A 12,418-nucleotide genomic window follows, 5' to 3' on the forward strand; every position below is an offset into this window, starting at 1 on the left:
TACAATCACATTAGTACAATGCTCCTCACACACATATACATAGATATAATCACATTACTACATGGCTACACACACACACATACATAGATACAATCACATTAGTACATGGCTCCTCACACACATATACATAGATATAATCACATTAGTACATGACTCCTCACACACATATACATAGATATAATCACATTAGTACATGACTCCTCACACACATATACATAGATACAATCACATTACTACATGACTCCTCACACACATATACATAGATACAATCACATTTCTACATGGCTACACACACACACATACATAGATACAATCACATTAGTACATGACTCCTCACACACATATACATAGATACAATCATATTAGTACATGGCTCCTCACACACATATACATAGATATAATCACATTAGTACATGGCTCCTCACACACATATACATAGATACAATCACATTAGTACATGACTCCTCACACACACATACATAGATACAATCACATTACTACATGACTCCTCACACACATATACATAGATACAATCACATTACTACATGGCTCCTCACACACATATACATAGATATAATCACATTACTACATGACTCCTCACACACCCATAGATATAATCACATTAGTACATGGCTCCTCACACACATATACATAGATATAATCACATTAGCACATGGCTCCTCACACACACACACACACACACACACACACACACACACACACACACACACACACACACATAGATATAATCACATTAGTACATGGCTCCTCACACATATACATAGAATCACATTATATACATAGAATCACTGAATCTGGTCTCTCTCCATCCTGTGGTAGAACAGTCCTCTGCATCAGGCCGTTATGTCCCAGTGCCACCAGCGGACAGCTGACAGTCTGGTGGAGGGGGCTTTGCTGAATGGGGGTCTCTACATTAAACTTGGACAAGGACTTTGCACCTTCAACCACCTGCTGCCCCCAGAATATATAAAGACTCTACGTGTACTCGAGGACCAGGCTCTTTCACGGAGAACCAATGAGGTAAGGACATGACACGGTGAGGATTAACGGAGTATGTCCCTGATGAGCCACTGAGGTGGGAACACAGCATTATGGGAGATAATGGATGACTTACCTGATGAGCCACTGAGGTGGGAACACAGCATTATGGGAGATAATGGATGACTTACCTGATAAGCCACTGAGGTGGGAACACAGCATTATGGGGGGATGGGATAATGGATGACCTACCTGATAAGCCACGGATGTGGGAACACAGCATTATGGGGGATAATGGGTGACTTACCTGATAAGCCACGGAGGTGGGAACACAGCATTATGGGGGGGGGGGTAATGGATGACTTACCTGATGAGCCACTGAGGTGGGAACACAGTATTATGGGGAGATAATGGATGACTTACCTGATGAGCCACTGAGGTGGGAACACAGTATTATGGGGAGATAATGGATGACTTACCGAATGAGCCACTGAGGTGGGAACACAGTATTATGGGGGGTAATGGATGACTTACCTGATGAGCCACAGAGGTGGGAACACAGTATTATGGGGGGATAATGGATGACTTACCCGATGAGCCACTGAGGTGGGAACACAGTATTATGGGGAGATAATGGATAACTTACCTGATGCGCCACGGAGGTGGGAACACAGTTTTATGGGGGATAATGGATGACTTACCTGATGAGCCACTGAGGTGGGAACACAGTATTATGGGGAGATAATGGATGACTTACCTGATGAGCCACTGAGGTGGGAACACAGTATTTTGGGGGGATAATGGATGACTTACCTGATGAGCCACTGAGGTGGGAACACAGTATTATGGGGGGATAATGGATGACTTACCGAATGAGCCACTGAGGTGGGAACACAGTATTATGGGGGGTAATGGATGACTTACCTGATGAGCCACTGAGGTGGGAACACAGTATTATGGGGGGATAATGGATGACTTTCCTGATGAGCCACTGAGGTGGGAACACAGTATTATGGGGGGATAATGGATGACTTACCTGATGAGCCACAGAGGTGGGAACACAGTTTTATGGGGGATAATGGATGACTTACCTGATGAGCCACTGAGGTGGGAACACAGTATTATGGGGAGATAATGGATGACTTACCGGATGAGCCACTGAGGTGGGAACACAGTATTATGGGGAGATAATGGATGACTTACTTGATAAGCCACTGAGGTAGGAACACAGTGTTATGGGGGGATAATGGGTGACTTACCTGATAAACCACGGAGGTGGGAACACAGCATTATGGGGGATAATGGATGACTTGCCTGATGAGCCACTGAGGTGGAAACACAGTATTATGGGGGGGGTAATGGATGACTTACCTGATGAGCCACTGAGGGCAGGGGGGACAGGATTATGGGGGTAATGGATTAATTACCTGATGAGCCACTGAGGGCGGGGGGGACAGTATTATGGGGGATAATGGATGACTTACCGAATGAGCCACTGAGGTGGGAACACAGTATTTTAGGGTGATAATGGATGACTTACCTGATGAGCCACTGAGGTGGGAACACAGTATTTTGGGGGGATAATGGATGACTTACCTGATGAGCCACTGAGGTGGGAACACAGTATTATGGGGGGATAATGGATGACTTACCGAATGAGCCACTGAGGTTGGAACACAGTATTATGGGGGGTAATGGATGACTTACCTGATGAGCCACTGAGGTGGGAACACAGTATTATGGGGGGATAATGGCTGACTTACCTGATGAGCCACTGAGGTGGGAACACAGCATTATGGGGGATAATGGATGACTTACCTGATGAGCCACTGAGGTGGGAACACAGTATTATGGGGGATAATGGTTGACTTACCTGATGAGCCACTGAGGTGGGAACACAGTATTATGGGGGGGTAATGGATGAGTTACCTGATGAGCCACAGAGGTGGGAACACAGTTTTATGGGGGATAATGGATGACTAACCTGATGAGCCACTGAGGTGGGAACACAGTATTATGGGGGATAATGGATGACTTACCGGATGAGCCACTGAGGTGGGAACACAGTGTTATGGGGAGATAATGGATGATTTCTACTTCAGGGTCCATAGGGGGTCCACAGGGTTGACCTTGGGGTATAGCTGGATCTGGATCCACGGGCACCACGCAGTTAAAGCTTTGCTGCTCCCAGGATGCACTTGGGTCCGTCCTCCTCTATATCCCGCCCCGGCCACAGGCACCTCAGTTTTAGTTGGTGCCCGGCCGGAGTCGGGTCACCCTGTCGCAGTGGGGCTGCAGGAGCAGCCCCTAAGCTTTATTTTAAAAGAGAAATTTTATTTTTTATTTTTTTCTACTTTTTTTACACTTTTAGAGCGGTAGCATCAGACTGTCCTTTAGGACGTCCACGCTGCCGCTCCTTCTCCCCGCTGGCGCCGCGACGCCAGTACAGCTCTGGGGATCGCGGCGGGACCCCAGAGCCTGTACTAGCCGGGCTCTGGGGACTCCCTTGACTGCTGCCGGACGCGACGGGGATCAGGTAAGCCGCGGGTACTTCAATGCAGTCAGGAGCCTCCGGTCTCTGGGGACAGACCGGAGGCACTAGCAGCGGCGGCGGGCTCCCCCTCAATTGAGGAATACCCCGCGTGTCCGCTAGACCACCAGGGTATCAGGCTGGTAGTGGGACTGGCAACCCGGGGGTTAATTGCTAGCCAGGGGAGGCAGCCTTCCCTGTCTAGCGGCTCCTCCCCTCAGCTCAGCGCGCCTTTCAACTAGGAGTCTGGCGTCGCTGAGCTGCTCTTATCTCTCGGCCACTCCTCCTCTGAGGTCTCCGGCGGCCATCTTTACTGGCACATCGCAGACTCCCAGGCGGTATCAAGTGGACCGGTCCCCCTGTGTACCTCTCCCCTGCTAAAGGACAGTGTACACAGCGCTATAGCCCTCCCAGACACTGAATCTGGGCGGTTGATTGTAGCGGAAGGTGCAGTGAGTATAACTTTTCTGCATTGTATGTGACTATTGCTAGTGCTGCCTGTCTGTGACTTATTCTCCATTACTGTCAACTTATAACTATCCCTTTCCTTCTCCTACGGCCCGCAGGTGTGTGGGGGAAGGGCGTTTTTCTGAGACCCTCACTTATATAAAACACGTATTTGTGGGGTCAGTCACATCCTGTTGTGTGCTACACAGTACCATATCTGGGCTGTTGTGTCGCATACTGGTGAGTGCGCGGGTGTTAATACCGTAATTCCTCTGGTGATACCTGTTTCTTGTGATTTACGGTATCATGTCTGATGAGGAGACTGAGCGCTCTGTGGCTCCTGTGTTATTTTCCTGCAGACGCTGTGCTGCTGGAGTTGATGGGGAGGACTTATCTCGGGATGGTCTGTGCGGGCGGTGCCAGCTGGTACCGGGCCCCTCCAACCCCCCTGTATCACAGGACCCTCCTTGGGCGATGTTTTCACAGGTGCTGGCGTCTATTGCGGACCGGTTATCGGTCCCTTCTAGGGCGTTGCCGCAGCCCACCATCCCCCATTCCCCGGGGGTTCCACAAATGTTGCGGTCTCCCCCCGGGGCCCAGACTGTGGGTCCTTACTCGGGACTGCCGGTGTATGTGCAGTCTTCCCCAGGGACGCGTCAGTCTGTAGTGCCTTTGCAGAGTTTTGCTCCGACGGCTCCTTCGCCTTGGGTGGATGTTCTCTCCAGCTCCGTACAGAGTCTGGCGGCTTCATCCTCGGCGTTTCAGTCCATGTTGCAAGGTGATGTGCCACCAAGGGTGTCTAAACATCCGGTTGTAAGTTCACTAGCTGCGCAGTTGTCGGACTCGGAAGTGTCCTCAGATGATGGAGAAATCCATGAGGACTCTGACTCTGATGTCATGGGGCAGGAGGTGGAAGCTAAGTCCTCCATTAATGTTCCAGCCTTAGGGCGGTGCGGGCTATCCTACATGTTGAGGATGATGCGCCGGCTCCTAGGTCGAAGTTTCCTAATTTTAAAAAGGCCAAGGTGACTTCAACTGTGTTCCCCCTGTCTGATCAATTATCGGATCATATGGCGGCGGCCTGGCAATTACCTAGTAAGAGGTTCCATCCACAGAAGAGGTTGGCGGCGAACTATCCTTTTCCTGAAGCTCATTGCAGGAAATGGGAAACTCCGCCGGCGGTGGATTCCCACGTTACCCGCTTGATCAAAAGCGCGACGCTGCCATTGCCGTCTATCTCCTCTTTGAAGGATCCCACGGACAGGAAGGTGGAGACTTGTTTAAAGTCCATTTATTCTCTTTCCGGGGCGGTGGCTCGCCCGTCAATGGCTATCTCCTGGGTGGCTAAAGCCATTGAGGCATGGGCCAATGCCTTGGAGGATACCTTTCCTGATGAGGCTCCGGATATCCAGAGAGCTTTAGTGGGACAGATGCGGGATGCAGCTTCCTATATTGGGTAAGCATCTTTGGATGCCAGCCTGCTCACTTCTAGGGTGTCGGCTGCAGCGGTGTCTGCTCGGCGCTCCCTGTGGCTGAGGTCCTTGAGGGCTGATGCAGATTCAAAAAAGGGTCTGGAGGCCTTGCCTTTTAATGGTGATTTACTATTTGGTCCGGATTTGGACAAAATAGTGGATACTTTGGCTAAGTCCAAGTCGGCTTTTCTCCCTTCGGCCTCTGCGCCGGCTAAAGTGAGGAGCTCTGCCTTTCGGGTTCAGGGTAAGGCCAAGGGCCAGTCCTTCCCGAGACATTCGGTGACCAAGGCCGCACCCAAGCCCAAGAAGCAGGCATGGAGTGCTCGGCGCCCTTCTTCCAAGCAGGAGGATAAGCCTGCTGCCTGATGGGACGGGCCTCTCTCTGGGGGACCCCAGAGTGGGAGGCCGACTTCTCCAATTCGCCCAGTGTTGGCACAATACCACCACGGATGCCTGGGTTCGAGAAGCAGTCTCTCAGGGGTACGCCCTGTCTTTTCGGTTCAGGCCGCCCCACCAGTTTTTCTGTACGAGTCCTTTTCTGGACAAGACCAAGGCTGGTCAGATTCAGGTAGCTATAGAATCCTTGCTACAAGCAGGGGTCATTGTTCCCGTTCCGCAGTCTCAGCGCGGGATGGGGTACTATTCTACTCTGTTTCTGGTACAGAAACCCAATGGTTCTCATCGCCCTATCCTGAATTTGAAGTCTCTGAACAGATACCTCAGAGTTCCCAGGTTCAGGATGGAAACGTTACGTTCCATCATTCTGGCGATGGAACCCGGGGATTATATGGTCTCCCTCGATATCCAGGACGCCTATCTCCATGTGCCCATAGCACCGGCACATCAGCGGTATCTGAGGTTTGCTATCCTGAACCATCACTACCAATTTCGGGCGTTGCCTTTTGGCCTTTCCACGGCTCCGAGGGTGTTCACCAAGGTGATGGCGGTTATGGCTGCCCACCTTCGGGGTCAGGGTCTACGTCTGTTGCCGTACCTGGACGATCTTCTGCTGCTGGCGAGCTCCCCGGAGGTGCTTCTTCGACATCTCCACCTGACCATTGCTTGTCTTCAAGCACACGGGTGGTTGATAAACTGGAAGAAGTCCTCCCTGATTCCATCACAGCGGATGGTTCATTTGGGAGCCCTGCTGGATTCTCGTCAGCAACGGATTTTCCTGACTCCAGAGAAGGTCTCCTCCCTGCAGCTGCGGATACACAGTTGCCTGAGCAGTTGCCGCCTGTCGGTCCATTCAGCTATGAGAGTTCTGGGGTCCATGGTGTCGACATTCGACATGGTGGAATTTGCCCAGTTCCATTCCCGGCCCCTGCAGGGGCTGATTCTATCGGAATGGAACGGGTTACCTCACCGGATCCGCTCTCAGATGCTGGTGTTGTCCCCGGTTGTTCGGCAGTCTTTGGCTTGGTGGCTTCAGACGGCGCATCTGGTCGAGGGGCGCCCCTTTTGGATCCCGGACTATGTCCTGCTCTCGACGGATTCCAGCCTTCGGGGTTGGGGGGCAGTGACCGGCTCATTATCGCTTCAGGGTCGTTGGTCCGCGGAAGAAGCACTTCTCCCCATCAACATCCTGGAACTGCGGGCTGTGTACAGGGCCCTGCAGTCGTCCGGCCCCGCTCTTCACGGAAGGGCGGTTCAGGTGCAGTCCGACAACGCCACCACGGTGGCGTACATCAACCACCAAGGGGGAACTCGCAGTCGGGCAGCAATGTCGGAGGTGTCTCGCATTCTTACTTGGGCGGAGTGTCACGTTCCAGCGATCTCGGCAGTCTTCATTCCCGGAGTCCTCAATTGGGAGGCGGACTTCCTCAGCCGTCACGACGTGCATCCCGGGGAATGGTCGCTTCACCCAGAGGTGTTTCAGCTACTCGTGGACAGATGGGGGCTGCCGGAGCTGGACTTGATGGCCTCCCGTCATAATCACAAGTTGCCCGTTTACGAGTCAAGGACAAGAGACGCAGGCGCCTGTCTGGTAGACGCTCTGTCGGTGAAATGGACGTTTCACCTGGCGTATCTGTTTCCTCCGCTATCCTTACTTCCTCGGGTTCTGCGGAAATTCAAGCAGGACGGCGGCACGCTCGTGCTGGTGGCTCCGGCGTGGCCCACACGTCCTTGGTACTCCGATCTGAGGTGCCTCTCCATCGACGCTCCGTACCTTCTTCCTCAGCGTCTGGACCTGTTGTCTCAAGGGCCCTGCCTTTACCCAGATCTGGGTCGGCTGTCTTTGACGCCGTGGCTCTTGAGACAGCCGTCTTGAGGTCTAGGGGTTTCTCCAGTTCGGTGATTGGTACCATGCTTAGGGCACGCAAGCCTGCTTCCGCGCGGATTTACCACAGGGTGTGGCGCACTTATTTTCAGTGGTGTGAATCCAGAAACTATGATCCGCAGGTGTTTCGGGTTTCCGGAATCTTGGAATTTCTTCAATCGGGTTTGGACCTCGGCTTACGCCTGGCCTCTCTGAAGGTTCATGTGTCTGCTTTGTCCGTGTGGTTTCAGCGACGGATTGCTACACTGCCAGACGTTCACACCTTTTTCCAGGGTGTTCTCAGGATCCAGCCTCCCTTCGTGCCTCCGGTGGCTCCGTGGGACTTGGCGGTGGTGCTGCGGGTCTTGCAGGGTCCTCCTTTTGAGCCGCTTGAGTCGGTGGAGCTCAAGTGGCTGACGTTTAAGACCATTTTTCTCCTGGCAATTGCTTCTGCCAGGAGGGTTTCAGAATTGGGGGCGCTTTCCTGTCGCTCCCCTTTTCTGATTTTTCACCAGGACAGGGCGGTGCTCCGCACTCGTCCTGAGTTTTTGCCCAAAGTGGTCTCAAAGTTCCACATTAATCAGGAACTTGTTGTGCCAGCTTTTCAGTCACCTGATCTTTCCGCTGGTGAGGCTTCCTTAGATGTGGTCCGGGCACTTAGAATCTACGTGGACCGGTCTGCTTCGGTTAGGAAGTCGGATTCTTTGTTTGTTCTCTTCGGTTTTCACAAGAGGGGTTGGCCTGCCAACAAGCAAACGTTAGCCCGTTGGCTTCGTTCAGTTATTTGTGAGGCTTATGCACAGGAGGGTTTACCTGTGCCAGCCTCTGTTAAGGCTCATTCCACTCGTTCTGTGGGTCCCTCTTGGGCTGCTAGACGTGGCGCCTCTGCTGTTCAGCTGTGTAAGGCGGCTACTTGGTCTTCAATTCAGACGTTTTTGAGGTTTTATGCGTTTGACACCTTCGCCTCTCAGGATGCATCCTTTGGGCGCCGGGTACTCCTTTCAGCACAGGAGCGTCCCTGCCCTTAGTTGAACTTCTTTGGGACATCCCCAAGGTCAACCCTGTGGACCCCCTATGGACCCTGAAGTAGAAAACAAGAGATATGGTAAGAACTTACCTTTGTTATCTCTGTTTCTACGAAGTCCATAGGGTCCACAGGGCGCCCGCCCTGACGCACCTGGCTTCAAATGGGCTGTGTGGCTGGTCACTGGTTTTCCGTCTCCCATTTCTGTGAGTATGGTTTCTTGTGTGTTCCAGTCTTCCTTCTCTCTGTTTAGTCTCCTCCTCCGGCCTTAGCTGCTTACCAACTGAGGTGCCTGTGGCCGGGGCGGGGTATAGAGGAGGACGGACCCAAGTGCATCCTGGGAGCAGCAAAGCTTTAACTGCATGGTGCCCGTGGATCCAGATCCAGCTATACCCCAAGGTCAACCCTGTGGACCCTATGGACTTCGTAGAAACAGAGATAACAAAGGTAAGTTCTTACCATATCTCTTGTTTTACCTGATAAGCCACTGAGGTGGGAACACAGTATTATGGGGAGATAGTGGATGACTTACCGGATGAGCCACTGAGGTGGGAACACAGTATTATGGGGAGATAATGGATGACTTACCTGACGAGCCATGGAGGTGGGAACACAGCATTATGGGGATAATGTATGACTTACCTGATAAGCCACTGAGGTGGGAACACAGTATTATGGGGAATAATGGATGACTTACCTGATAAGCCACTGAGGTGGGAACACAGCATTATGGGGGGATAATGGGTGACTTACCTGATAAGCCACGGAGGTGGGAACACAGTTTTATGGGGGATAATGGATGACTTACCTGATGAGCCACTGAGGTGGGAACACAGTATTATGGGGGATAATGGTTGACTTACCTGATGAGCCACTGAGGTGGGAACACAGTATTATGGGGAGATAATGGATGACTTACCGGATGAGCCACTGAGGTGGGAACACAGTATTATGGGGAGATAATGGATGACTTACCTGACGAGCCACTGAGGTGGGAACTCAGTATTATGGGGAGATAATGGATGACTTACCTGACGAGCCACGGAGGTGGGAACACAGCATTATGGGGATAATGTATGACTTACCTGATAAGCCACTGAGGTGGGAACACAGTATTATGGGGGATAATGGATGACTTACCTGATGAGCCACTGAGGTGGGAACACAGCATTATGGGGGGATAATGGGTGACTTAGCTGATAAGCCACGGAGGTGGGAACACAGCATTATGGGGGATAATGGATGACTTGCCAGATGAGCCAATGAGGTGGAAACACAGTATTATGGGGGGGTAATGGATGACTTACCTGATGAGCCACTGAGGGCGGGGGGGACAGGATTATGGGGGGTAATGGATGAATTACCTGATGGGCCACTGTGGGCGAGGGGGACAGTATTATGGGGGATAATGGATGACTTACCTGATGAGCCATTGAGGGGGGACACATACAGTATTATAGGGGATAATGGATGACTTACCTGATGAGCCACTGAGGGGGGACACATACAGTATTATGGGGGATAATGGATGACTTACCTGATGAGCCACTGAGGTGGAAACACAGTATTACGGGGGTAATGGATGACTTGCCTGATGAGCCACTGAGGGCGGGGGGGACAGTATTACAGGGGATAATGGATGACTTACCTGATGAGCCAGTGGCAACACAACACTATGTGACACTTTCGGATTTGTTCTTTGGTTTGATTCCTGTATACCCCCCATTAGAGTGCCCACAGGGCGGCTGTGGCTTCTGGAAGGTTACACAGGCACCATAGATTTCTTAAATCAATCTACTTTCTGTCTGACTGACCCTCTATAATCCTCTATATCTGTGTCTCCTATTGGATTTAATATCAATGTATACATTGTGATTCCTTTATTTGTCCAGTTCTTCATTTACTGATCGACACAACCTCCTTTCTCTGTATACAGGGGGCGCCGTACGTCATCTCTGTAACACCCGGGTATTACGTGTATCCTCTCTCCTCAGCATCTAGTTATACTCTGTTTCTACTTCAGGGTCCATAGGGGGTCCACAGGGTTGACCTTGGGGTATAGCTGGATCTGGATCCATGGGCACCACGCAGTTAAAGCTTTAGCTGCTCCCAGGATGCACTTGGGTCCGTCCTCAGTTTGAGTTGGTGCCCGGCCGGAGTCGGGTCACCTGCGCAGGGTGGCTGCAGGAGCAGCCCCCAAAAGCTTTTTATTTTTAACAAAAAACAGCCTGTTAGATTTTTTTTTAAACAGAGGCTCTCTAGTGTGGCAGCGACGGGCTGTCTATGCAGACGCCCACGCTGCCGCTCTCCTTCCCCGCTGGCGCCGCGATGCCAGTACTGCACTGGGGATCGCGGCGTACTAGCCGGACTCTGGGTACCTCCCTGGACTGCTGCCGGAGTCGCCGGGGATAAGCCGCGAGTCGCCGATTAGCGGCGGCTCACGGGTATTGCCTGCAAATGCAGTCCTTTGCCCCCGGTCCTAGGGGACAGACCGGGGGCTGCTAGCGGTGGCGGCGGGCTCCCCCTCTGAGGAGGAATACCCCGTGGGTATTTTTGTCTATATAATATATTCTGTCATGTCAGACGAGGAGGTTGAGCGCTCAGTGGCTGCGGCGTTGGCCTCCTACGGACGCTGTTCTGCAGGAGTGGATAGGGAGAATTTGTCACAGGATGGCCTGTGTAGTCGGTGCCAGGTGGCTCCTGGCCCATCCAGACCTTCTCTGACGCAGGAACCACCGTGGGCGATGTTTTCGCAAGTGCTGGTGTCTATTGCGGACCGTCTGTCCGTCCCGACTGCTCTCCCTACTAGGGCATTACCCCAGCCGACCATCCCCCATTCCCTGGGTGTCCCGCGGTTATTGCGGAGTCCTCCTGGGTCTCAATCTGTGGGCCCATATTCGGGGTTGCCTATGTATATACAGGCTTCCCCTGTGCCGCAGCAGCCTGTGGTACCTTTTCAGGCCCCTATGGCGACTCCTCCACCCTGGGTGGATGTGCTCTCCAACTCCGTGCAAAATCTGGCGGCCGCATCCTCGGCTTTTCAGTCAATGTTGCAGACTGACATGCCTTCTAGGGTTTCAAAACGCCCACTCATGGCGCGGGTGGCTCAGGTATCGGACTCAGAGGGATCCTCAGATGATGGGGAGGTCCCTGATGACACTGACTCGGACGCTTCTGTCCAGGAAATGGATACCAAGTCGTCCATTAATGTGCGAGCACTGGTTAGGGCGGTGCGAGCTATTCTTCTTATAGAGGATGAGGCACCGGTTCCTAAGTCAAAGTTTCCTAGTTTCAAAAAAACTAAGGTGGCTTCTGCGGTGTTTCCCCTGTCGGATCAGTTGACGGATCATATGGCGGTAGCTTGGCAGGCGCCCAGTAAGAGATTCCTTCCTCAGAAGCGGTTGGCTTCTAATTATCCCTTCCCTGAGGGATATTGTAAAAAATGGGAAACTCCACCGGCGGTGGTTTCCCATGTCACCCGTTTAACTCTGGGCGCTACCTTACCATTACCGTCTATATCCTCGCTGAAGGATCCCACGGACAGGAAAGTTGAGACTTGCTTAAAGTCTATTTACTCCCTCTCCGGGGCGGTGGCCCGACCGTCCATGGCCATCTCCTGGGTGGCCAAGGCCATTGAGGGGTGGGCCAATGCATTGGAAGATACCTTCCCGGACGACGCTCCGGAT

General features: G+C 52.2%; 1 protein-coding gene across 1 annotated transcript in view; it reads left to right on the forward strand.

The window, feature by feature from the left end:
* Positions 1 to 12,418, forward strand: part of ADCK5 (aarF domain containing kinase 5) — a 183,621-nt gene that overhangs the window by 92,030 nt on the left and 79,173 nt on the right. The window contains 1 exon segment of the mRNA XM_088458901.1: positions 841 to 1,041. Coding sequence (XP_088315027.1) covers positions 841 to 1,041 — 201 coding nt within the window.

This window comes from Taudactylus pleione, unplaced genomic scaffold, assembly GCF_031769625.1.
Source record: "Taudactylus pleione unplaced genomic scaffold, aTauple2 ptg000863l, whole genome shotgun sequence".
In the NCBI taxonomy this organism is placed as follows: Eukaryota; Metazoa; Chordata; class Amphibia; order Anura; family Myobatrachidae; genus Taudactylus; species Taudactylus pleione.